At 47.7% G+C, this 26845-nt stretch overlaps 2 protein-coding genes across 6 annotated transcripts in view; one reads left to right on the forward strand and one right to left on the reverse strand.

Moving 5' to 3' along the window:
* RILPL2 (Rab interacting lysosomal protein like 2) overlaps positions 1-11655 on the forward strand; it is a 30460-nt gene extending 18805 nt beyond the window's left edge. For both annotated transcript variants that reach the window (XM_039472507.2, XM_039472506.2), the window contains 2 exons: positions 6472-6585; positions 11131-11655. In XM_039472507.2, coding sequence (XP_039328441.1) covers positions 6472-6585; positions 11131-11187 — 171 coding nt within the window. In that variant the 3' untranslated portion in view covers positions 11188-11655. The remainder of the gene's footprint in view (positions 1-6471; positions 6586-11130) is intronic.
* Positions 11656-19231: 7576 nt separating this feature from the next.
* KMT5A (lysine methyltransferase 5A) overlaps positions 19232-26845 on the reverse strand; it is a 30888-nt gene continuing 23274 nt past the window's right edge. For 3 of the 4 annotated variants that reach the window (XM_039471634.2, XM_039471636.2, XM_039471635.2), the window contains 3 exons: positions 26632-26691; positions 24572-24762; positions 19232-21125 (listed from right to left, as the gene is read on the reverse strand). In XM_039471634.2, the coding sequence (XP_039327568.1) occupies positions 20915-21125; positions 24572-24762; positions 26632-26691 (462 nt within the window). In that variant the 3' untranslated portion in view covers positions 19232-20914. The remainder of the gene's footprint in view (positions 21126-24571; positions 24763-26631; positions 26692-26845) is intronic. The other variant, XM_074402082.1, reaches the window with a different exon arrangement.

Raw genomic sequence — 26845 nt, forward strand, 5'->3', positions numbered from 1 at the left:
GATCCACCTGCCTCAGCCTCCCCAAAGTCCTGGGATGACAGGTGTGAGCCACCACACCTGGCCAATATAAGGTTTTGATAAAGAGAATGACAAGAGGCCAGTCTCTATTACAAATACAAAGCTGCCAGGCACATTGACTCACAACTGTAATCCCAGCACTTTGGGAGGCCGAGGTGGGCAGATCACGAGGTCAGGAGTTCGAGACCAGCCTGGCCAAGATGGTGAAACCCCGTCTCTACTAAAAAGACAAAAATTAGCTGCACATGGTGGCAGATGCCTGTAATCCCAGCTACTCAGGAAGCGGAGGCAGGAGAATTTCTTGAACCTGGGAGGCGGAGGTTGCAGTGAGCTGGTATTGTGTCATTGTACTCCGGCCTGGGTGACAGGAGTGAGACTCTGTTTCAAAAAATAAATAAATAAATAAATTAGCCGGATGTGGTGGCACACACCTGTAGTCCCAGCTACTTGGAAGGCTGAGGCAGGAGAATCACTTGAACCTGGGAGGCAGAAGTTGCAGTGAGCTAAGACCTAGTCTCTGCACTCCAGCCTCAGTGACAGATCGAGACCCCATCTCAAAAATAAAAACAAAAACAAGAAACCCTGGTGCAGTGTTACATCCCAGCACTCAGGGAGCCTGAAGCAGGAGGATTATTTGAGCCCAGGAGTTTGAGGCCAGCCTGGGCAACATAGCAAGACCCTGTCTCTAAAAAATAAATTTAAAAATAAGGAAAGTTGGGCCGGGTGCAGTGGCTCACGCCTGTCATCCCAGCACTTTGGGAGGCCGAGGCGGGTGGATCACGAGGTCGAGAGATCGAGACCATCCTGGTCAACATGGTGAAACCCCGTCTCTACTAAAAATACAAAAAATTAGCTGGGCATGGTGGCGCGTGCCTGTAATCCCAGCTACTCAGGAGGCTGAGGCAGGAGAATTGCCTGAACCCAGGAGGCGGAGGTTGCGGTGAGCCGAGATTGTGCCATTGCACTCCAGCTTGGGTAACGAGCGAAACTCCGTCTAAAAAAAAATAATAATAATAAGGAAAGTTAAAAAAGACCACAGTGGTACCATGTACAGAATAAATTGTAAGACAAGCAAGAGAAGCTATAAAAAAGCTGTTGCCATAATCACGTTGGAACTTGTAGCTGTTTCCATTCGTGCTGTTTCCCAAAATGTTTTCCTTTACATAGGTATTTTTTGAAAAGGAGATTCTGTAGTTGACTAATTCTGGGAAACACTGAGTTACACGCAGCGTGTTTTCTTACAGGTAGAGAAAGGAAAAACCAGGGGAATAAAAGTGTAGTGCTGGTTAGTATTTATTGATATTCACCATGTGCCAGGCACGCTGCTAAATGTAACCCAAGTATCATTTCAATTAGTGCTCACAGCAAGACTGTGAGTAGAGGTGATCACATGGTGAGCTGAGGACCAGAGAGGTGGGCACCTGCTTAAGCGGTGGTGGCAGCAGTGATGATGTGACCTCAGACAGTGTGACATCAGAGCCTGTGCTGCTTTTTTTTTTCTTGAGACAGTGTTGTTCTGTTGCCCAGGCCGGAGTGCAGTGGCACGATCCCAGCGCACTGCAACCTCTGCCTCCTGGGTTCAAGCGATCCTCCTTGCTCTGCCTCCCAAGTAGCTGGGATTACAGGCATATGCCACCACACCCAGCTAATTTTTGTATATTTTGTAGAGATGGGGTTTCACCATGTTGGCCAGGCTGGTCTCGAACTCCTGACCTCGTGATCCACCCACCTCAGCCTCCCAAAGTGCTGGGATTACAGGCATGAGCCACTGGGCCCGGCCAGGCCTGTGCTTTTAATTAGCATGCCACGTTTAGATCATGAAAGCTTGGAATCAAGGACGTACCCTGATCAAAAATGAAACAAAGCCCAAGTGATAGGATTCTTTAAATTCCTTGAATGTAGCATGTTTAAGAGAGCAGCAATGCAGCAGAAGCGTTGTAAGAAGCCAAATTTATTGTCTCTCTTTCGCTGAGGCTGGAACAGTGTTCATGGAAAGACCCGTCTTCGTCTCATTTAATAACAGGTTCAGGCACAGGTAGTTAAAAAGAGAAACTGCCAAGCTTCGAGTGTCGTGAGCAGCTTGTTAGTGGGCAAAACCACACACTTCATTTCTAGTTTTGAATCCTCAGAGAACAAGAGACGCACACTTTCCATCTGGCACAGGCCAAGGGAGGCAGGATTCTGCTTCATCTCTAGTGTTATATATTCTGGAGAAGCCAGCATGCCAACTGAGATGTTCTCATAGCAACTGCATCCATTTGAAGGTCCAAACTCATATGGATAAGGTACTGGTAATAATTTGTGATTATGGCTGAGTGCCACTGCACTCCAGCCTAGGCGACAGAGTGAGACTCCGTCTCAAAAAATATATATATATATTAAATAATAAAGACCCACTCTTTGCAATATTATTTTATGAAGGAGGGAAAGTATGAATCCTGTCCTTTTACACTCACGCTGAAAAAGGTATCTTTAGCCGGGCGCGGTGGCTCAAGCCTGTAATCCCAGCACTTTGGGAGGCCGAGGCGGGTGGATCACGAGGTCAAGAGATCGAGACCATCCTGGTCAATATGGTGAAACCCCGTCTCTACTAAAAATACAAAAAATTAGCTGGGCATGGTGGCGCATGCCTGTAATCCCAGCTACTCAAGAGGCTGAGGCAGGAGAATTGCCTGAACCCAGGAGGCGGAGGTTGCGGTGAGCCGAGATCGCGCCATTGCACTCCAGCCTGGGTAACAAGAGCAAAACTCCGTCTCAAAAGAAAAAAAAAAAAGGTATCTTTGTCAGCTCGGGTTACCACAAAATAGATGGTGAGCCACTGAGCCCGGCCAGGAATTTGTATTAAAGATACACAATTCGGCCAGGTGAGGTGGCTCATGCCACACACTCTCAGGAGTTCAAGACCAGCCTGGCCAATATGAGATGGTTCAAGACTATCTCTACTAAAATAAGAAAAGTTAGCTGGTGTGATGACAGGCACCTGTAATCCCAGCTACTCAGGAGGCTGAGGCCGGAGAATTGCTTGAACCCGGGAGGTGGAGGTTGCAATGAGCCAAGATCATGACATAGCACTCCAGCCTGGGCAACAAGAGTGAAACTCTGTCTCAAAAAAAAAAAATAATAAGCACTGTGTGAGACCAGGATGGACAGATCATGGCCAACATGGTGAAACCCCATCTCTATTTAAAAAATGCAACAAAGCCAGGCGCGGTGGCTCACGCCTGTAATCCTAGTACTTTGAGAGGCCGAGGCAGGTGGATTGCCTGAGCTCAGGAGTTTGAGAGCAGCCTGGGCAACATGGTGAAACCCTGTCTACTAAAAATACAAAACATTAGCGGGGCGTGGCAGCGTGCTCCTGTAATCCCAGCTACTCGGGAGGCTGAGGAAGGAGAATTGCTAGAACCCAGGAAGCGGCGATTGTAGTGAGCCAGGATCGCACCACTGCACTCCAGCTTGGGCGACAGAGCGAGACTCCATCTCTTAAAAAAAAAAAAAAAAAAAATGAAGTGGGCATGGTGGTGCACTGCAGTCCCAGCTACTCGAGAGGCTGAAGCAGGAGAATCACTTGAACCCGGGAGGCAGAGGTTGCAGCTGAGCTGAGATCACACCACTGCACCCCAGCCCGGCAATAAAGCGAGAGTCCATCTCAAAAATAAATAAATAAATAAGTAAAGACACACAATTCAGTCCACAGCAGGGGGACACCACAGGGTTTAATTAACCAGTGGGCACTGCAACAGAACACCTAAGTGGATGTAATGAGTTGTTCTGTGCCATAATTGAAATATTTCATTTTGATCAGGCTTCTTATGGTTGCAAGTGACAAAAGTCCAACTTAAACTAGCTTAAACACAAAAGGAAACTTTTTTTTTTTTTTTTTTGAGACGCAGTTTCGCTCTTGTTACCCAGGCTGGAGTGCAATGGCGCAATCTTGGCTCACCGCAACCTCCGCCTCCTGGGTTCAGGCAATTCTCCTGCCTCAGCCTCTTGAGTAGCTGGGATTACAGGCACGTGCCACCACGCCCAGCTAATTTTTTGTATTTTTAGTAGAGACGGGGTTTCACCATGTTGACCAGGATGGTCTCGATCTCTCGACCTCGTGATCCACCCGCCTCGGCCTCCCAAAGTGCTGGGATTACAGGCTTGAGCCACCGCGCCCGGCCGTAAAAGGAAACTTTTTGGTAACATCATTGGGGAGGGGCTGGGTGCAATGGCTGGCTCAAGCCTGTAATCTCAGCACTTTGGGGAGGCCAAGGTGGGAGGATCACTTGAGGCCAAAAATTCGAGACCAGCCTAGGCAACATAGTGAGACCCCGTCTTTACAATTAGCTGGCGTGATGGCACATGCCTATGATCTTAGCCACTTGGGAGACTGAGGTGGGAGGATCACTGGAGCCCAGGAATTCAGTTACAGTGAGCTATGATCATGCCACTGCACTACAAACTGAGTGACAGTAAGAGCCTATCTCAGAAAAAAAAGGAAGGCCAGAAACAGTGCCTCAGCACTTTGGGAAGCTGAGGCAGGCAGATCGCTTGAGGTGAGGAGTTTAAGACCAGCCTGGCCAACATGTTGAAACACTGTCTCTACTAAAAATACAAAAATTAGCAAGACATGGTGGCAGGTGCCTGTAATCTCAGCTACTTGGGAGGCTGAGACATGAGAATCGCTTGAGTCTGGGAGGCAGAGGTTGCAGTGAGCTGGGGTGGGGCCACTGCACTCCAGCATGGCGGACAGAGTATGACTCCCTCTCAAAAAAAAAAAAAAAAAAAGGCCGGGTGCGGTGGCTCAAGCCTGTAATCCCAGCACTTTGGGAGGCCGAGGCGGGTGGATCACGAGGTCAAGAGATCAAGACCATCCTGGTCAACATGGTGAAACCCCGTCTCTACTAAAAATACAAAAAATTAGCTTGGCGTGGTGGCGCGTGCCTGTAATCCCAGCTACTCAGGAGGCTGAGGCAGGAGAATTGCCTGAACCCAGGAGGCGGAGGTTGCGGTGAGCCGAGATCGTGCCATTGCACTCCAGCCTGGGTAACAAGAGCGAAACTCCCGTCTCAGAAAAAAAAAAAAAAAAAAAAGGAAATAGACCAGCCTGGCCAACACAGTGAAACCCTGTCTCTACTAAAAATACAAAAATTAGCTGGGCATGGTGGCACAGGCCTGTAATCCCAGCTACTTGGGAGGCTGAGGCAGGAGAATTGCTTGAACCCAGGAGGTGGAGGCTACAGTGAGCCAAGATCATGCCAGTGCACTCTAGCCTGGGCAACAGAGCCAGAATCCATCTCAAAAATAAATAAATAAATAAAAAAGAAAGAAATTTCCAGTGGTTGGAATCAGGGACATGGTGCCTCTCTTTCTCCTCCTTGGCTTTCTTGGCTCATGTGCTCATTAGTCTGCATTACAGACAGGCTTTCTCTAACTCTTAGAAAACAGACTTCTGGCAATTCCAGTGGAGTATGAGAAACCATACTTTTTATAAATTCTCTACATCAAGTCCAGGGAAATACTCTGGCCCTCCTTGAGCCAGATCTCAATATTATCTGACTGTAATATCAATCAATATAAATCTAGCTCTTAGCACCATCTGACTTATGATTTATACTTTTATTTTACTTATTGCCTTATTTATTGACTGTTTCCTTCCCCCACTGAAATATAAATTACATGAGAGAAGATATTATTTTTGTTTTATTCAGAGACAAAACAGTTCAGAGACAAAATATTTATTAACCACAGCAGGTAGCTTAATAAATATTTGTTGAATGTTAGGCACTATGTATTATCTTACATAATCTCTCAATCCTTTGAGGTAGGTACTATTATTAGACTCATTTTACAGGTTAGGAAACCAAGGCTTAAGTTAGAGAATTTATACACAGTCATATTCCTAGAAGGTTGAGAAGGTTAAGAAGCTTAAAGTAGTAGCCTATGCAATTAGGTAAGAGAAAGAAATAAGAGGTATCACGTTGGAAAGGTAGAGGGAAGATTCTCATTTGAAACAGAATTTCTCTAACTTTAGTGCTTTCAACCATAATATTATTACTATAAGGATAATCATCATCATTAAGATCCTTTATTTTCAGAGCTGCACAGATAAAAGGTCTGTAATAAAGGCCAGGTGCAGTGGCTCACACCTATAATCCCAGCACTTTGGGAGCCTGAGGTAGATGGATCACTTGAGGTCAGGAGTTTGAGACTAGCCTGGCCAACGTGGTGAAACCCCATTTCTACTAAAAATACAAAGATTAGCCAGGCATGGTGGCGGGCACCTGTAGTCCCAGCTATTCAGGAGGCCGAGGCAGGAGAATTGTTTGAACCTGGGAAGTGGAAATTGAGTGAGCCAAGATTGTGCCACTGCATTCCAGACTGAGCAACAGAGCAAGACTCCAATTCAAAAAAAAAAAAAAAAAGGTCTGTAATAAAATAACCCATTTAATTTTTGCCCCGTTTCTCAAGTGGCCTGATTTCACCAAGAGAAGGCCCAGGAGGAAGAACAGAAAAAGATGCTGTGGTTACCAGGGCCAACAATACCAGCAAGAGCAAGGAGGAGAAGACGATCATAAAGAAACTGTAAGTGTCACCCTGCTGCCCCCCTGGTCCCACTAAATAATAATTCAAGGAAGTGGTTGGGGCGAGAGGAGCCTGTCCAGCTGCCCAGGGCAGGGAGGCTCTCCCCTCTCCCGGCTGTGCTGCAGCTCATGGGCAAACTCAACGCCAGTGTACTATAATGATATCTGCCAGGCAGTAGCTTAGACACTTGACATATATGAATTCATCGAATTATCACAGTGAACCTGCAAAGTAGATGCTATTTTACTGATGGAGATATAGATACTGAGAGGTAAGGTAATTTGCCCAAGGGTGCAGATGGTAGATAGTGAAGTCAGGAACCCAAGGAAGTCTGGCTTCTACACTCTGCTGCCTCCCTGTGATATAATAACAATGACCAGGCTGGGTACAGTGGCTCACACCTGTAATTGCAACAGAGATTACAGGAAGCTAGGGCAGGAGGATTGCTTGAAGCCAGGAGTTTGAGACAAGCCTGGGCTACAAAGTGAGACCCCACAGGAACAAAAAAAAAAAATTTTTTTTTTTTTTTTGAGACAGAGTTTCGCTCTTGTTACCCAGGCTGGAGTGCAATGGCACGATCTTGGCTCACCGCAACCTCCACCTCCTGGGTTCACACAATTCTCCTGCCTCAGCCTCCTGAGTAGCTGGGATTACAGGCACACACCACCATGCCCAGCCAATTTTTTGTATTTTTTTTAGTAGAGACGGGGTTTCACCATGTTGACCAGGATGGTCTCGATCTCTTGACCTCGTGATCCACCCGCCTTGGCCTCCCAAAGTGCTGGGATTACAGGCTTGAGCCATCACGCCCGGCCAACATTTTTTTTTTTTTGAGATGGAGTCTCACTCTGTCGCCAGGCTGAAGTGCAGTGGCACAATCTTGGCTCACTGCAATCTCCGCCTCCTGGGTTCAAGCAATTCTCCTGCCTCAGCCTCCCAAGTAGCTGAGACTACAGGTGCGTGCCACCACACCCAGATAATTTTTGTATTGTTAGTAGAGGCAGGATTTCACCAGGATGGTCTCCATCTCCTGACCTCGTGATCTACCCTCCTCGGCCTCCCAAAGTGCTGAGATTACAGGCGTGAGCCACCGTGCCCAGCCCAAAAAAATGTTTTTAAATTAGCTAATATCATTTATCAGCCTTTCGGCTGAGATCAAATAAAATTAGCTGGGCATTGTGACCTGCACCTGTGGTCCCAGCTACTCAGGAGGATGAGACAGGAGGATCACTTAAGCCGAGGAGTTCAAGGCTGCAGTAAGCTATTATTACACCACTGCACTCCAGCCTGGATAGCAGTGTGACCCTATCTCTGAAAAAAGAAAGAAAACTAAAATGATAATAACGATGGGGTGCAGTGGCTCAAGCTTGTAATCCCAGCACTTTGGGAGGCTGAGGCGGCCAGATCACCTGAGGTCAGGAATTCGAGACCAGCCTGGCAACATGGCAAAACCTCGTCTCTACCAAAACTACAAAAATTAGCCAGGTGTGGTGGCGCATGCCTGTAATCTCAGCTACCCAGGAGGCTGAGGCAGAAGAATCGCTTGAACCCGGGAGGCGGAGGTTGCAGTGAGCCGAGATCACACTACTGCACTCCAGCCTGGTGACAGAGTGAGACTCCATCTCCAAATAAATAAATAAATAAATAAATAAATAAATAAATAAATAAATTGTTTATGACAGAGTCTCACTCTGTCACCAGGCTGGAGTGCAGTGGTGCGATCTTGGCTCACTGCAACCTCCGCCTCCCGGGTTCAGACATTTCTCCTGCCTCAGCCTCCTGAGTAGCTGAGACTACAGGCACATACCACACCCCGCCCCCCAGTTAATTTTTGTATTTTTAGTAGAGACAGGGTTTCACCACGTTGGCCAGGATGGTCTCGATCTCTTGACCTCGTGATCCGCCCGCCTCGGCCTCCCAAAGTCCTGGGATTACAGGCATGAGCCATCGCGCCTGGCCATAAATAAATTTTTAATAAATAAATAAATACAAAATTAGCCAGGCTGATTGAGGCGGGATAATCTCTTGAACCTGGGAGACAGAGGTTGCAGTGAGCCGAGATCATGCCGCTACTCTCCAGCCTGGTTGACAGAGCAAGACTCCATCTCAAAAAAAAACAAAAAGAAAAGCAACAGTCAGCATCCTCTTCCTAACGAGAAAGAATTGGAACAACAGGCAGTTTCAGCCTGCCTGTGGGAAATGCCTGAGACCCTCTACCTGCCCCGTGTGGGACCACTCCTCTTGACTCAGCCCATGTCGCAGCACTGGGACATGCTACGTGGTTTCCTTTGAATACTTTCCCTCATGTCTGGGCACCAGGGTTGATCCCTCAGTTCTTCAGATGCTGCCTGGTAAACCGAGAGTGAAGTGCTTGTGGAAAATTCACATTCCAAGAAATCAAGTCAGTGGTTCTTGGATGCAGCTCCGAAATCTGGAGTTTTTTTTCACAAGTTCTTTGGGCAATTCTGATTTGGGGAACCCCTGGACCACACTGATATGTGCCCTCTTAGTTGCCAGGTGTCAGGACAATAAGATATGGCTTTCCTGTGCCCCATTCATTCAACAAATATTTATTGAGGATCTACGCCAGGCGTCCCCAGACTTTTTACACAGGGGGCCAGTTCACTGTCCCTCAGACCGTTGGAGGGCCGCCACATACTGTGCTCCTCTCACTGACCACCGATGAAAGAGGTGCCCCTTCCTGAAGTGTGGCAGGGGGCCGGATAAATGGCCTCAGGGGGCCGCATGCGGCCAGAGGGCTGTAGTTTGGGGGACGCCTGATACCCTCAAAAGTAAAAAATAAACAAAATTAGCCGGGCATGTTTCTGTAGTTCCAGCCACTTGGGAGGATCTCTTGAGCCCAAGAGGTCCAGGCTACAGTAAGCCATGATCTACCTACCACGACACTCCAGCCTGGATGATGGAGCAAGATTCCATCTCCCACTAAAAAAAAAGAGCATTCCTGGCAGCTAGAACAGTAAGAGTAAGAGCCTCAGGCTACAGAAATTTCCAGAACAAAATATCATGGTGACTGAAACAGGGAAGAGAATGGAGGTGAGATGGAGAGGTGGGAGGGGCTGGGTCACCCAGGGCCACGTGGATTCTGGTGCGGACTGTGGGTTTTATTCTAGGTGCGTTGGGAAGAGTTTGGATAGTTTTAAGCTGGAGAGTAACATGACTGTATTTACATATGAAAAGCTCACTCTGGTTGCTTTGTGGAGAAGGGTTGGGAGACAGGGTCAAAACAAGGCCAATGGGATTGTTTCTTTTTTTTATTTTTTGAGATGGGGTTTCACTCTGTCACCCAGGCTGCAGTCCGGTAGCTTGGTCTCGGCCCACTGCAACCTCTGTCTCCCAAATTCAAGCTATTCTCCCATCTCAGCCTCCCAAGTAGATGGAACCACAGGTGTGAGCCGCCACACCCTGTTAATTTGTGTATTTTTGGGAGAGATGGGATTTCTCCATGTTTCTCAGGCTGGTCTGGAACTCCTGAGTTCAAGTGATCTGCCCACCTCGGCCTCCCAAAGCACTAGGATTACAGGTGTAAGCCACTGCGCCCAGCCTAATGGAAGTATTCCTTCCACAAGGAAGGGTCTTCTGAGGTAAGATAATGAAAGAGCACGTCTCTCCAGGTGTCAGATCCGAAGGTGTTCATTTAGGACTTTCATTGGCTATCTTCTTGCAAATCAGGCTTTCAGAAGGCGTAAACTACTGGTTTCTTTCAGCCTCCTTCTACCGGAGTTTAGGCCACCTAATTGGAGTTTGAGCCTAATAGGGCAAAAGTGAAATGTGTGTTCTGTGCATGAGCTAGCCTGAAGACATGTGGTGAGTCATGAGCATGAGTCCACCCTTTCAGGATCAGATAAACTTAATGAGCTACTGAAATGAATGAGTGAATGAATGAATGCATGCATGCATGAATGAATTTTTTTTTGAGACAGGGTCTTGCTCTGTTGCCCCGGCTGGAGTGCAATGGCATGATCTCGGCTCACTGCAGCCTCTGCCTCCCAGGTTCAAGAGATTCTTCTGCCTCAGCTTCCTGAGTAGCTGGGATTATAGGCACGTACCACCATGCCCAGCTAATTTTTGTATGAATGAATTCTTTCTTTCTTTTTTTTTTTTTTCTGAGACAGAGTCTCGCTCTGTTGCCCAGGCTGGTCTGCAGTGGCTCGATCTCAGCTCACTGCAACCTTCACCTCTGAGCTTCTGGCGATTCTCCTGCCTCAGCCTCCTAAGTAGCTGGGATTACTGGCACACGCCACCACACTTGGTAAACTTGGTGGGTTTTTTTTGTTTTTTTTTTTTAGTTTTTGTAGAGATGGGGTATCATTATGCTTCCCAGGCATGTCTCAGACTCCTGGAATCAAGTGATCCTCACCCTCTTGCCTCAGCCTCCCAAAGTGCTGGGATGACAGGCCCACCACACCCGGCCTATAGATATTTTGGAGTCAACAGCTGCAAGATCTACTTAGAAATTTTGCGGGGGTTTCTGCGGCCCTTGCTTTGTTCCTTCTGCTTACCCTGACCCCTCTCTTTCCATACCAGGTTCTCTTTCCGATCAGGGAAACAGCCCTAGACCCAAGGCCACACCTAAGGCTATAGCTCTGACTCTCGGACACAACTCTCGAAAGATACCTGCAAAGCCCTCTCCATGCCACACATACACACTGGGCCTGTGTATTTATTTCCCCTTCAAAGCAGACTAAGGAGGAAGGAATCAAGGCTCTCTTGGCACCACTTTCTCCCTGGCTGCGGAACTGAACACCTTTGAAGATTCGGCCTGGGCCAGTGAAGCAGAAATCAAGAAATACAGAAGGATGTGCGGGGGGGGGCCACTTCCTGCTCCCACGTCAGCCCCCAGGCCCTCCAGTGGGCAGACGCATGTCCTGCTCATCTGCTCCCAGGGATGACCCTGGTCTTTTATGTTTAGCAGAAGGGAGAAAAGAAAGCAGGAAAATACGCTATTGATATTCCAGTGGTGACTTCACTGGTATTTAGTGAATATTTGATTTAGCAAACGTGCCTTTCTTTATGTGATTTTGTATTAAAGTAAAATGACTCTATACTTTCTATAGCTTGTCTAGAGTGGTCTTTCAGGTACAATGGTATACCTGGTGTATGTGTGTATATGACACATACATAAATTTCATTGTAGAGTGAATCAGTTGCATTCATTGAATCTAAACGATGCTCCTTTATTTGGTGTCACTATGAAGGGAAAGATTGCTGCAAACTAAAATGTTAAGATGCTATTGATTTCAGGACTCATCTTGATTTCAGAGGTGTTAAGATGTGAATAAAATGCATTTAGGAATCAATAAAACAGAGAGCAGCTGTTCGTACTTTGCAAAGGAACTAATGAGCTTGCCTGGCCCGTTCCATGAGCCTGTCTTATTAGTCAATAACAGCGGCTTACTCAATGTGTTTCACCTGCTCTGTGGATTATATCGTTTGTTCCTTATAACCCGGGGAGATGGGGACTGGTACTGGTGCCCAGTTTATAGATTTTTTTTTTTTTTTTTTTTTTTTTTGAGATGGAGTCTTTCCAACAGCTGGGGCTCACAAAGAAACAAAAAAATAATGAAGAAAAAAAAAAGATGGAGTCTTGCTCTGTCGCCCAGGCTGGAGTACAGTGGCTCGATCTCGGCTCACTGCAACCTCTGTCCCCCACGTTCGAGCGGTTCTCCTGTCTCAGCCTCCAGAGTAGCTGGGACTACAGGTGCATACCACCACACTCAGCTAATTTTTGTTCTTTTTAAAAATTTTTCTGTATTTTTAGTAGAGACAGGGTTTCACCATGTTGGCCAGGATGATCTTGATCTCTTGACCTTGTGATCTGCCCACTCTGGCCTCCCAAAGTGCTGGGATTATAGACGTGAGCCACTGTACCCAACAAAAAAATTTTTTTTTTTTTTGAGACGGAATCTTACTCTATCGCCCAGGCTGGAGTACAGTGGCATCATCTGGGTTCACTGCAGCCTCTGGCTCCCAGGTTCAAGCAATTTTCCTGCCTCAGCCTCCCAACTAGCTGGGACTGCAGGCATGCATCACCACACCAGGCTAATTTATGTAATTTTAGTAGAGACAGGGTTTCTCCATGTTGGCCAAGCTGGTCTTGAACTCCTGACCTCAAGTGATCCACCCAGCTCGGCCTCCTAAAGTGCTGGGATTACAGGCATGAGCCACCATGCCCGGCCAGTTTATGGATTTAGAAACTGAAACTCAGGCTGTGGAGCTAGGAAACAGGCAAATGCAGGCCTGATTCCAAGGCCCAGGCTCCTCCCTGCCAAGCTCTGTGAGTCCAGAGTTGCTGACAAGTCCTAATAATGTTAATAATTTACGGTATGCCTCACCTGCATCATTCTAAGTACCTTTCTGATGCTGCCTCACATACCTTTGTGGGATGGGTATCACTATTGTCCTTGGTGTCCACACAAGGAGGTTAAGATAAAATGGGTGACAAATCTTATCCAAGGTCCTCAGTTACAAAGTGGTAGAAGTGGGACTTGAAGCCAGGTACAAAGTCCACACCCAGGCTTCAACCACTCTGCCTTCCAGGAAGAGTTGGCAGTGTTTAAGAGTCTAGTCCAAGGCCGGGCGCGGTAGCTCAAGCCTGGAATCCCAGCACTTTGGGAGGCCGAGGTGGGTGGATCAGGAGGTCAAGAGATCGAGACCATCCTGGTCAACATGGTGAAACCCCGTCTCTACTAAAAATACAAAACATTAGCTGGGCATGGTGGCACGTGCCTATAATCCCAGCTACTCAGGAGGCTGAGGCAGGAGAATTGCCTGAACCCAGGAGGCGGAGGTTGCGGTGAGCCGAGATCGTGCCATTGCACTCCAGCCTGGGTAACAAGAGTGAAACTCTGTCTCAAAGAAAAAAAAAAAAAAAAAGTCTAGTCCAGGCCAGGCACAGTGGCTCACACCTGTAATCCCAGTACTTTGGGAGGCTGAGGTGGGCGGATCATGAGGTCAAGAGATTGAGACCATCCTGGCCAACATGGTGAAACCCTGTCTCTACTAAAATATATATATATATATGTTTTTTTTTGGTTTTTTTTTTTTTTTTTGAGATGAAGTTTCACTCTTGTTACCCGGGCTGGAGTGCAGTGGCGCAATCTTGGCTCACTGCAACCTCTGCCTCCTGGGTTCAGGCAATTCTCCTGCCTGAGCCTCCTGAGTAGCTGGGATTACAGGCACACGCCACCATGTTCAGCTAATGTTTTGTATTTTTAGTAGAGACGGGGTTTCACCATGCTGACCAGGATGGTCTCGATCTCTTGACCTCGTGATCCACCCGCCTCGGCCTCCCAAAGTGCTGGGATTACAGGCTTGAGCCACTGCGCCTGGCCTCTACTAAAATATTTTTTTTAATTAACTGGGCATGGTGGTGCGCATCCCAGCTACTCAGGAGGCTGAGGGAGGAGAACTGTTTGATCCTGGGAAGCAGAGGTTGCAGTGAGCTGAGATTGCACCACTGCACTCCAGCCTGGCACCTGGCAACAGAGTGAGACTCTGTCTCAAAAAAAAAAAAAAAAAAAAAAAAAAAGAGTCTAGTCCAGAACACTGTCATTAGATCAGGACTCCTGACAGCCCTAGAACCCTGATTAACACTGCAACCCTGGTCAGGTGTAGTGGTTCAAGTTTGTAATCCCAACACTTTGGGAGGCCAAGGTGAGAGGACTGCTTGAGCACAGGAGTTCAAGACCAGCCTGGGCAACATAAATAAAATACTTGTTCCGGTCGGGCACGGTGGCTCAAGCCTGTAATCCCAGCACTTTGGGAGGCCGAGGCGGGTGGATCACAAGGTTGAGAGATCGAGACCATCCTGGTCAACATGGTGAAACCCCGTCTCTACTAAAAGATACAAAACATTAGCTGGGCATGGTGGCGCGTGCCTGTAATCCCAGCTACTCAGGAGGCTGAGGCAGGAGAATTGCCTGAACCCAGGAGGCGGAGGTTGCGGTGAGCCGAGATCACGCCATTGCACTCCAGCCTGGGTAACAAGAGCGAAACTCCATCTCAAAAAATAAATAAATAAATAAATAAATAAATAAATAAAATAAAATAAAATACTTGTTCCTCGGTACTGCAAGGAAAAATTAACATTCAGACAAAATGTTTTCTCAGAAAGGCAATTTCACTTTCTGCAGAAAGGATGCTGTCCATCAGCAATCTTGCCACAAAAGCACAATGAACAAAGGAAAGGCAGGCATATTTATTCCTTAGGCATCGGGTCCTTACTGCTGTGTCCCGTCTCTGTTGGTTGGAGCCAGACCTCACAATCTAAACTGAATCCAATTGGCTAACAATTTAAAACTTTTCTAAATAGGCAAAGGCAATGGAGAACAAAGGAAAAAAAGGAAGTTGCTTGCTAAAGAACTTAGAAACGTACTAACATTCCCAAGTAAGGAAGGGGCATAGGCTGCGAGCTGGGACATGCCTGTGAGCACGTCTAGCACAGATATCTTGGTTAAAGTACAAGGATTCAATTTACCGCGTGCCTGTGTGCATGTCTAGCACAGATATCTTGGTTAAAGTACAAGGACATAGAATGTACTTATTCCCTTATGTCTAACAGCTACACAGGATAGGGCTTAACATAGAGTTATTAGCGAAAAGCAAGAAGGCTTTGAAGAAAATCAGTTTTTGAAAGAAACTATTATTTCTAACATTTATTATCATTCTTTAACAAGAAGGAAAACTTTGAGGAGGAACTTTTTACTTTCCACAATATTAAGACCCTGTTTCTACAAAATAATTTTAAAAATTTAGCCAGGTATGGTGGTGAGCACCTGTAGTCCCAGCTACTGGGGAGACTGAAGCGGGAAGATTAATTGAGCCTGGGAGTTTGAGGTTGCAGTGAGCTATAACCACACCACTGCACTCCAGCCTGGGTGACAGGGTGAGACGCTGTCTCCAAACACATAAATGCTCCCCTGGCTCCCTGTGGGGATAGATAAGGCGAGAGAACCCACTCAGAAAGCAGTGTCAGGTTAAGATGGCCCTGGTGGCTCTGGTACCCCAGAAGACTAAAAAAAGCTACAGTGAGAAATGCTTGGAGTGCAACGCTTGGTAAAGTATGATGTTGGCAGGTGGGCATTCTGGAAAAGAAGTCCTGTGGGCGAGTCTCCTACAGACGATCTAGCTTGACCACAGATAACAGAACTGTGATGCCAGCTGGGCTCTGGCGGTTCTCACACCGCGGTTCCAAATACAAACCTAGCTCAGGGAGGAACAGGCTTAGAAGTAGGTTTTCAAGCCAAGTCTCAGAAGGCACAGGAAGTGGTTGCTGTAGCAATCATCTTGTCTTTTTTTTCCTTCCTTCCCTCCCTCCCTTCCTTCCCTTTCTCTTTCTTTTTTCTTTTCTTTCAACAGTCTTGCTCTGTCAGCCAGGCTGGAGTGCAGTGGCACAATCTCAGCTCAGTGCAGCCTCCGCCTCCTGGGTTCAAGTGATTCTCCTGCCTCAGCCTCCTGAGTAGGTGAGACTACAGGCACCTGACACAATGCCCGGCTAATTTTTGTATTTTTACTAAAGACGAGGTTTCACCATGTTGGCCAGGCTAGTCTAGAATGCCTGACCTCAGGTGATCCACCCACCTCAGCCTCCCAAATTGCTGGGATTACAGACATGAGCCACCATGCCTGGCCAGCAGTCACCTTTTAAAATGAACAAATGGGGCCTTGGAGACAGAGTCTTACTCTCTTTTTTTTTTTTTTTTTTTTTTTTGAGATGGAGTTTCACTCTTGTTACCCAGGCTGGAGTGCAATGGCGCGATCTCGGCTCACCGCAACCTCCGCCTCCTGGGTTCAGGCAATTCTCTTGCCTCAGCCTCCTGAGTAGCTGGGATTACAGCACGCACCACCATGCCCCGCTAATTTTTTGTATTTTTAGTAGAGACGGGGTTTCACCATGTTGACCAGGATGGTCTCGATCTCTTGACCTTGTGATCCACCCGCCTCGGCCTCCCAAAGTGCTGGGATTACAGGCTTGAGCCACCGGGCTCGGCACTCTTACTCTCTTGCCAGGCTGGAGTGCAGTGGCACGATCTTGGCTCACTGCAACCTCCAACTCCCTGGTTCAAGCGATTCTCCTGCCTCAGCCTCCTGAGTAGCTAGAATTGTAGGCACGTGTGACCATGCCCAGCTAATTGTTGTATTTTTAGTAGAGACGGGGTTTCACCATGTTGACCAGAATGGTCTCAATCTCCAGACCTCATGATCTGCCCACCTCGGCCTCCCAAAGTGCTGGGATTACCAGGTGTGACCCACTGCGCCCAGCCAAATTTTTAATCCTAATAATAGCTATTGTTATTATTATTATTGTGCATAGATTGTCTATGCACAAGGCACTGTTCCAAGTTTTTTGTTTGTTGGTATTATTAACTCATTAAATCCTCACAATCTCCCCGTGCAAGTACTATTACTGTCTCCATGTTACAGAAAAGGAAACTGATGCACAAGGAGACTGAGTAATGTCCAAGGCTACACAGCAGTGGATGGGAAGCAGAGGTTCTGTTCCAGCAGGACACACGTCCACTCCAAGGTGAGGCTATAATACTGATGCCTGAATCTTCGAGGGAGGAGGCAAGTGGGCAAAGATTATCCCTATTTCATAGACAAGTTTCAGAGAGGTGAAGTGATTTGGCCAACATCACATAGCTGACAAACACTTAAAACTGATGCTGGAACTGGATCTCTTGCGTCTGAACCAAGGACTCTACTCACAGTTCCAATCTGCCACCAGTGCCCAAGCATGGAGGGGACAGGAATCTGGGCTGGTAAGAGGGACACAGCACAAGACAGGGGGAGTGATGATTCCAAGCCTCATAAGAATGATCAAGTCTAGTAAATTACAAATCATAGTAACAATAGCAGCCAAAATTTATGATGTTTACAATGTGCCAAGCATTGTTCTAAGGCTCAAAATGCAAACTTTTAAGCTGGGCGTGGTGGGTCACGCCTGTAATCCCAGCATTTTGGGAGGCTGAGGTAGGTGGATCACTTAAGGTCAGGAGTTTGAGACCAGCCTGGCCAACATGGTCAAACCCTGTCTCTACTGGGGCCAGGCACAGTGGCTCATGCCTGTAATCCCAGCAGTTTGGGAAATCAAGGCGGGCAGATCACTTGATGTCAGAAGTTCGAGACCAGTCTGGCCAACATGGTGAAACTCCATCTCTACTAAAAATATTAAAAAAATTAGCAGGGCTTTGTAGTGGGTGCCTGTAATCCCAGCTACTTGGGGGGCTGAAGCAGAATTGCTTCTTGAACCTGGGAGGAGGAGGGTGCAGTGAGCCCAGATCATACCACTGCACTCCAGCCTAGGTGACAGAGCAAATTCCACCTCAAAAAAAGCTGGGTGTGATAGTGCATGCCTATAATCCCAGCTATTCAGGAGGCCAAGGCAAGAGAATCACATGAAATCGGGAGGCGGAGATTGGAGGTTGCAGTGAGCCAAGATTGGCGCTACTGAAATCCAGCCTGGGTGACACAGAGAAACTCCTCAAAAAAAAAAAAAAAAAAAGATAATGCTTTTTTTGAGACAGAGTCTCACTCTGTTGCCCACGCTGGAGTGCAGTGGCTTGATCTCAGCTCACTGCAACCTCTGTCTCCTGGGTTCAAGCGATTCTCCTGTCTCAAGCCTTCCGAGTAGTTGGGATTACAGGTGTCTGCCACCATACCCAGCTAATTTTTTTTTTTTTTTTTTTTTTTTGAGATGGAGTTTCGCTCTTGTTAACCCACGCTGGAGTGCAATGGCACGATCTCGGCTCACCACAACCTCCGCCTCCTGGGTTCAGGCAATTCTCCTGCCTCAGCCTCCTAAGTAGCTGGGATTACAGGCACACGCCACCATGCCCAGCTAATTTTTTGTATTTTTAGTAGAGACGGGGTTTCACCATGTTGACCAGGCTGGTCTCGATCTCTTGACCTCGTGATCCACCCGCCTCGGCCTCCCAAAGTGCTGGGATTACAGGCTTGAGCCACCGCGCCCGGCCCAGCTAATTTTTGTATTTTTAGTAGAGATGGGGTTTCTTTATATTGGTCAGGTTAGTCTCAAACTTCTGATCTCATGTGATCTGCCCGCCTTGGCCTCCCAGTGTTGGGATTACAGGCATGAGCTGTGACTGGCCGCATTAACTTTTTTGTTTGTTTGTTTTGAGATGGAGTTTTGCTCCTGTTGCTCAGGCTGGAGTGCAATGGCACAATCTCAGCTCATCGCAACCTCCACCTCCCAGGTTCAAGTGATTCTCCTGTTTCAGCCTCCTGAGTAGTTGGGATTACAGGCACCCGCCACCATGCCCGGCTAATTTTTGTATTTTTAGTAGAGATGGGGTTTCACCATACTGATCAGGCTGGTCTCAAACTCCTGACCTCGTGTGATCTGCCTGCCTTGGCCTCCCAAAGTGCTGTAATTACGGGCATGAGCCACTGCCCAGCCACGGCATTAACTTTGAATCTCACAAGCACCCAATGGTCCCCAGTATACAGACAAGGAAACCGAAGAACTGTGTTCTAAGGAACATGCTCAAAGTCACATCAGTAAGCTTTTCTAGTTCCCTAGGATGCTTACCAAAGCTTAGACTCATGCTGGCATGCTCTTTTTGTAAACACGATCAAACTCAACTTTTTTCTACCTCTGCCTTGTAAAAACAGAAAGATGCACACAGGTAGCCTTGCCTGGCAATAAATATTTTAATTTTTGCTTCATTTTTATGATGACAAATAATTTTCAAGTTTATTTCCTTGTTTGTTTAAATACAAAGCTAAACCACAAACAGGTACAATCAAGACATTGTATCTCACATTTACACTCCTGTCGGATCCTCGTCCAATTCGCTGACCACTGACCAGGCTAGTGGGGGGGTGGGAGGGAAGACTTTCTTAGGTAGCACCGTCTTGAGGCCTGGGGTGGGGGTTGTGGGGAATCAAAGATGAGGACAGGCTCTCATACCTGTCTCCATTCACATTTACCTGGGACCAGGGTGGGCAGGAGATACCAGGTCACGGCTCCTGAGCCCCAGCCTCCTGGACTGAAGGAACAGTGAGAATCAGTTCTGTGAAGGGAGGGAGGAGGCAGCCACTTATTCCTCCTACCCTCACAGTCAAGGTGAAAACCTTAGCCCTATCCTTGATTCCTGGGGGCTGCCGGGCCCTATGCACTCCCCTGCACACCTGGGTGCCTTTCTGAAGCTGGCAGCAGTGGCTGGGGTCAGGGATCCCGGGCTCCTAGGCTCACACCTCAGCTCACGGCTGCAGCCTTACAGGAGGGCTGCCAGGTGTCTGTCAAACACAAGGCTTCGACAGCAGGTCTGCAACTTTCAACCCCAGTAGGATGCGGGGGAATGGGGATGGATGTTAGGTAAGTAATTTCTGGTCCCACTACAAAACTTTACTTTTGATTAGAGTACCATTCTCAATCTCTTCTACAAAAAGCCAAAAAAAAAAAAAAAAAAAAAAAGCAGCCACTTCACTCACTTCAAGACCTATATACATTTAAGTTGTTTTCTGTGGTTTTTTTTTTTTTTTAATTTTTTTCTTTTTGATTTTTTTAAATTTTTATTATTTTTTTTTAAAATAAATTCAGTGTTCACATTTCTATAAAGAATTAACCCAGTTTCAGGAAACCCTGCCCCGGCAGGGCAGGTAAGCAACACTCTCCCTGCCCACATCTAGTTTGATTTCGCGCCCTGATGCTTCAAGGTGCCCAGAAAAGCGGCAGCTTATGGAAGAGGAAATCTATGCCTGGCCTGTGCTCAGGGCCTGGGGCTCAGGAAGATTTGAAGAAAGCAGAGGGGAAGACTAGCTTACTGCGAAACCTTTAAAAAAATATTCATACACTTCAGTGAGCGCCTGTGAGGCGTCAGAACAAGAGCTTGGAAACATCCCGTCCAGGCCACTGGGAGGCAGCGTCTTCCTCGCACCCCGTCCCTGGCCGTCGGGGTGCAGGGGGAAGGTCCCGGCTCTTCCACTGGAGAGAGGAGACTTGCCTGGCTTCCTAGTTCATGTTTGACTCTTTCCTCTAAAACCTGTGCCGAGTCTTGGACTGCATGCACGGGAAGCACAAACATTCGACTTGTATGCAAAAAAAGTACAAAAACAACTAGAATATAAAAGTTTTGGTAATATAAGGCCATCTGTTCAAGTCCACCTGGAAACCTGTAACAGATATTTAAATACTACAGTGAAAAGGCATCTTAATATACTTTTTAAAAACATCTGAAGTAATCTGCTAAGATTAAGTGTGTAAAAAAAAAAAATCAATTCCCTTTGAGGGCACTTTGTCCTTTGAAGAAGGGATGGTGGGGTGGGAGGGCGCAGGGCCGGTCGGTTAATGCTTCAGCCACGGGTGGGCTTCAATGGAAGCCTTGCTTCGGTCCCCATAGTCATACAGAAGCTCCTCCCCAGCCGCGATGTCTCGGGAGGCGATGAGGATGAGGTGAGGTACACCGTCGATGTCGTGCAGTTTGGTTTGGCAGTTCCCACATTTGCTGTGATTGATCAGTCTTCCTAGGCGATTTGTCTCTCTAGTTGCATCCACGCTGGAGGGGAGGGAGGGCCAGGGAGGGTTAAATTGATAAAGAGGCTTTTTTTTTTTTGAGACAGAGTTTCACTCTTGCTACCCAGGCTGGAGTGCAATGGCGCGATCTCGGCTCACCGCAACCTCCGCCTCCTGGGTTCAGGCAATTCTCCTGCCTCAGCCTCCTGAGTAGCTGGGATTACAGGCACGCGCCACCATGCCCAGCTAATTTTTTGTATTTTTAGTAGAGACGGGGTTTCACCATGTTGACCAGGATGGTCTCGATCTCTTGACCTCGTGATCCACCCGCCTCGGCCTCCCAAAGTGCTGGGATTACAGGCTTGAGCCACCACGCCCGGCAATAAAGAGGCTTTTTAACCCAGAGAGAGTCACACTTGCACTCGGCTCTGGTGGGATGTTCATTTAAAGCCACGTGTTTTGGAAAGATTCAATTCGTAAAGCTATTTATTTTTCCTTTTTAGAGGGGGTCTCACTCTGTCACCCAGGCTGGAGTGCAGTGGCACAATCTCGGCTCACTGCAACCTCCACCTTCAGATTCAAGCGATTCTCCTGTCTCAGCTTCCTGAGTAGTTGGGACTATGGGTGCATACCACTACAACCAGCTAATTTTTGTATTTTTAGTAGAAACATGGTTTCCTCATGTTGGTCAAGCTGGTCTCAAACTTCTGACCTCAGGTGATCCACCTGCCTCCACCTCCCAAAGTGCCAGAATAATAGGCGTAAGCCACTGCACCCGGCCAGCCTTTTTTTTTTTTTTTTTTTTTTTTGAGCTGGGAGTTGGAGTCTTGCTCTTGTTGCCCAGGCTGGAGTGCAGTGGCTCGATCTTGGCTCACCACAACCTCTGCCTTCTGCGTTCAAGATTCTCCTGCCTCAGTCTACTGAGTGGCTGAGATTAAAGGTACTTGCCACCATGCCCAGCTAATTTTTCTATTTTTAGTAGAAATGGGGTTTCACCGCGTTGGTCAGGCGGGTCTCAAACTCCTGACCTAGTGATAAGCCCTCCTCAGCCTCCCAAAGTGCTGGGATTACAGGCGTGAGCCACCGCGTCTGGCTCTTTTTTTTTTTTTTTAGACCAAGTCTCACTCTGTCACCCAGGCTGGACTGCAGTGGTATGATCTTGTTGCACTGTAACCTCCACCTCCCAGGCTCACGAAATTAATTCTCTGCCTCAGCCTCCTGAATAGCTGGGATTGCAACCACCCACCACCATGTCCAGCTAAATTTTGTATTTTGAATAGAGACGGAGTTTAACCATCTTGGCCAGGCTGGTCTTGAACTCCTGATCTTGTGATCCACCCGCCTTGGCCTCCCAAAGTGCTAGGATTACAGGCATGAGCCACCGTGCCTGGCCTTAAAGTTAGTTTTTGAGACAGGTCTCGCTCTGTCACCCAGGCTAGAGTGCAGTGGAGTGATCACAGCTCACTGTAGCCTCAACCTCCTAGGCTCAAGCGATCTTCCTACCTCAGCCTCCAGAGCTGCTAGGACTACAAGTGTTCACCACCATGCCAGGCTAATTTTTTTTAATTTTTAAAGTTTTTGTAGAGACAGGGTATATCCCTATGTTGCCCAGGCTGGTCTAAAACTCCTGAGTTCTATCCATCTTCCTGCCTCAGCCTCCAAAACTACTGGTATTACAGGCATGAGCCACCGAGTCTGGCCCAATTCACAAAGCTATTTTATTTTTTTTTTCAAATGGAGTCTAGCTCTGTCACCTAAGCTGGAGTGCAGTGGCGCAATCCCAGCTCACTGCAACCTCTCCTCCCAGGTTAAGGCAATTCTCCTGCCTCAGCCTCCTGAGTAGCTGGGATTATAGGCGGGTGCCACCATGCCCAGCTAATTTTTTTGTATTTTTAGTAAAGACGGGTTTCGCCATGTTGGCCAGGCTGGTCTGGAACTCCTGACCTTATGATCCACCCACCTCAGCCACCCAAAGTGCTATGAGCCACCACGCCTGTCCCACAAAGGTATTTTTGAGAGCCTGCACAAGCCCTGGGTGGGGATGGGGTGGGACCAAAAGGGCTCTTTATGGAGGCCCAGGAGGAAACAGTAGAATTTCCTCCTGGGCCTCCATAAAGTAAACAAAGTAAATAAATGGAGTCACTGCTGGTGCGGTGACTCACGTCTGTAATCCCAGCACTTTGGGAGGCTGAGGTGGATGGAGAACCTGAAGTCAGGAGTTCAAAACCAGCCTGGCCAGCATGGTGAAACCCCGTCCCTACTAAAAATACAAAACTTGCTGGGTGTGGTGGTGCATCCCTGTAATCCTAGTTACTCAGGAGGCTGAGGCAGGAAATCTCTTGAACTTGGGAAGTAGAGGGTGCAGCGAGCGGAGATCACACCATTGCACTCCAGCATAAACAACAAGAACAAAACTCTGTCTCAAAAAGAAAAAGTCAACTCTACTGGTCATAGCCAGGAAAGGGCAATTAGTGATTTCAGAGCTGCTCTGGCCAGATGCCCTGAAGGAGAGCCAGGTGAGCTGCTAAACAGGTTTTCATGTGACTAGGCTACTTCTCCCCTTTGTTGGATGAGATAACATCCAGGACAGCTCCAATTCCAAAGATCAAAAGTGGGAAGCTGGGGCCAAGCGCAGTGGCTCATGCCTGTAATCCCAACACTTTGGGAGGCAGAGGCAGGCGGACTGCCTGATCTCAGGAGTTCAAGACCAGCCTGGGCAACACAGTGAAAACCTGTCTCGACTAAAATACAAAAATAAATTAGTCGGGCTTGGTGGCAGACGCCTGTAATCCCAGCTACTCACGAGGCTGAGGCAGGAGAATCGCTTGAACCCAGGAGGTAGAGGTTGTAGTGAGCCGAGATCATGCCACTGCACTCCAGTCTGGGTGACAGAGTGAGACTCTGTCTCAAAAAAAAAAAAAAAAGGAAGCTGGGGGCAGGTGCAGTGGCTCACACTTATAATCCCAGCACTTTGGGAGGCCGAGGTTGGTGGATCATCTGAGGTCAGGAATTTAAGACCAATATGAAGAAACCAGTCTCTACTAAAAAGAATACGAAAATTAGCTGGGAATAGTGGTGGGCACTTGTAATCCCAGCTACCCAGGAGGATGAGGCAGGAGAATTGACTGAACCTGGGAGCTGGAGGTTGCCGTGAGCCAAGATCATGCCACTACACTCCAGCCTGGGCAACAGAGCTCAAAGAAAAAAAAGAAGAAGTAAAACAAGAGAAGCACAGGATAGTTATATCACAGCTTTGAAAAAAGACAACAACAGGCTGGGCACGGTGGCTCACACCTGTAACCCTAGCACTTTGGAAAGCCAAGGCGGTTGGATCATCTGAGGCCAGGAGTTCAAGACCAGCCTGGCCAACGTGGCAAAACCCCATCTCTACTAAGTAAAATACCATATAGAATCAGGAGTTCCTGGCCCTTTGGGCTCTCCTCACTGCCCAGAAGACAGAAAAGCCACTCAAAGCAACAGTAGACTTACCAGTAGGTTTTGCTCAGATACTGAAAATAGTACATGTAGCAGCCCGTGGAAGGGTCCTGTGCGTACAGAGCCTCCCGCTTCTTGGCGTCGGTGATCTCAATGAGGTCCCCATGGTATTCCACCACAAAGTCACCCCGGGAGAACTGCTTGGTGGCAATCACACCCCTGCCTTTGCCATCGATGAGGTCAATCTGTCAGCAGGTGATAAGAGAGGGTGTTGGCTCATAACAGCAATGGATGCCACCATGTACAGCAGGCCTCTGGAGAGCTGAGGGCTTATACCATTCTTTAACAGCCATACTGAGCTGTACCATAAAATTCACTCGCTTTACATGTACAGGTTGATGGGTTTCTTGAGATGGGTACATAGCTGTGCAACCGTCACTACAATCCAGCTCTAGAACATTTCTGTCACTCCGCAAACATGGTTTCTTGGTACTCATCTGCAAAGCACTGTTACATCAGAGCTCATGAGAGATCTGCTGGATGGAGACTGCCTCATTTCGCAGATGAGGAAACTGAGGCTTAAAGGGGCAGAGCCACGTGTCTGAGGCCACACAACTAGGCAGTGATATAGCAGGGACTCAAATCCACACTTGATTTCTCTGCCCAGGGGATGTGCTCTATGCCTTCCCAGATGAACAGCAGGCCCAGTGTTCTGGGTCTGTGCCTCACTCCACGATTCCTCTCCTGTGTCTCCTCATTCTATTCTACATGGAGTCAGAGGGGGTTGCTGGAGGGGCACAGGACTTAAGCTGGGGTCCCCCTAAGGGGTGGGTGGAAGTGGAAGGTTTCTGAGCCCTAATAAGCCCTAATCCAGGCCCATCTGAACCCCACTGTAGAGTTCTTCTCCTCTCACCCAAACCGAGTATGCTTGAAATGCAGTAAGAGAAAAGCACATTTCTTGGGCATTGTCATTATCTAGGAAAACAGAGTTTAAAAATATAATAGTTTCGGGCCGGGCACGGTGGCTCAAGCCTGTAATCCCAGCACTTTGGGAGGCCGAGGCGGGTGGATCACGAGATCAAGAGATCGAGACCATCCTGGTCAACATGGTGAAACCCCGTCTCTACTAAAAATACAAAAAATTAGCTGGGCATGGTGGTGCGTGGCTGTAATCCCAGCTACTCAGGAGGCTGAGGGAGGAGAATTGCCTGAACCCAGGAGGCGGAGGTTGCGGTGAGCTGAGATCGCTCCAGCCTGGGTAACGAGAGCGAAACTCCGTCCCCTACCTCCCCCCCCAAAAAATATATATATATATAATAGTTTCTCCTTTTAAAAGTTTCCCTAGGCTTCAGCTACACATTGTATAGTACCATTTTATATGAAGTGTCCAGAAGAGCAACTCCAGACAGACAGAAAGCAGTTGAGTGGCTGCCAGGGGTTGGGCGAGGGAGATTCAGGGATGGTGGGAAGTAATGGGAGGATGAAAAAATTCTGAAATTTGACAGGGACAATGGTTGCATTGCATTATGAATGTACAAAAAGCCACTAAATTGTTTAACCACAATTTCTTTTTTTTTTTTTTGAGACGGAGTTTCACTCTTGTTGCCCAGGCTGGAGTGCAATGGCGCGATCTCGGCTCACCGCAACCTCCGCCTCCTGGGCTCAGGCAATTCTCCTGCCTCAGCCTCCTGAGTAGCTGGGATTACAGGCACGTGCCACCACGCCCAGCTAGTTTTTTTGTATTTTTAGTAGAGACGGGGTTTCACCATGTTGACCAGGATGGTCTCAATCTCTTGACCTCGTGATCCACCCGCCTCGGCCTCCCAAAGTGCTGGGATTACAGGCTTGAGCCACCGCGCCCGGCCTTAACCACAATTTCTAAGAAAGGTTTCCCCTGGATAACATTTACATACAAGGCCCATTTATGTTTCCTTCGTGAGACATTTCCTCAATGAGTTTTAGTATTTGGCTCTTTGACAACCTAGTAAGAGTCTAACTGGTCCCCATGGCCATTAGAGGGTTAAAGCCACATGGTGGCCCCTCTCAGCCGGGGGACCAGGGAAGGCGAGTCTTCCAGCTTTAGCTACAATGCAGTGAGCACAGCATCCCCTTACCTTCATTCCTTCTTCCTTCCCACTTTCAATCAATTCATCTATTCTTTTCCTTTCTTCAGACTGGGTAGAGAGAAAGAAAAATAGCATCAGCATCCTCTCCCAAGCCCATCGTGGGTAGCTTGAAGGCCTTGAGCCCTCATTGCCTAGGCCATGCCCACCAGGTCACCATCGGCCTCATTTGGCATCATTGTGGATGATGGGTACCCAGTGATGT

Source organism: Saimiri boliviensis, chromosome 7, assembly GCF_048565385.1.
Source record: "Saimiri boliviensis isolate mSaiBol1 chromosome 7, mSaiBol1.pri, whole genome shotgun sequence".
Lineage (NCBI taxonomy): Eukaryota > Metazoa > Chordata > Mammalia > Primates > Cebidae > Saimiri > Saimiri boliviensis.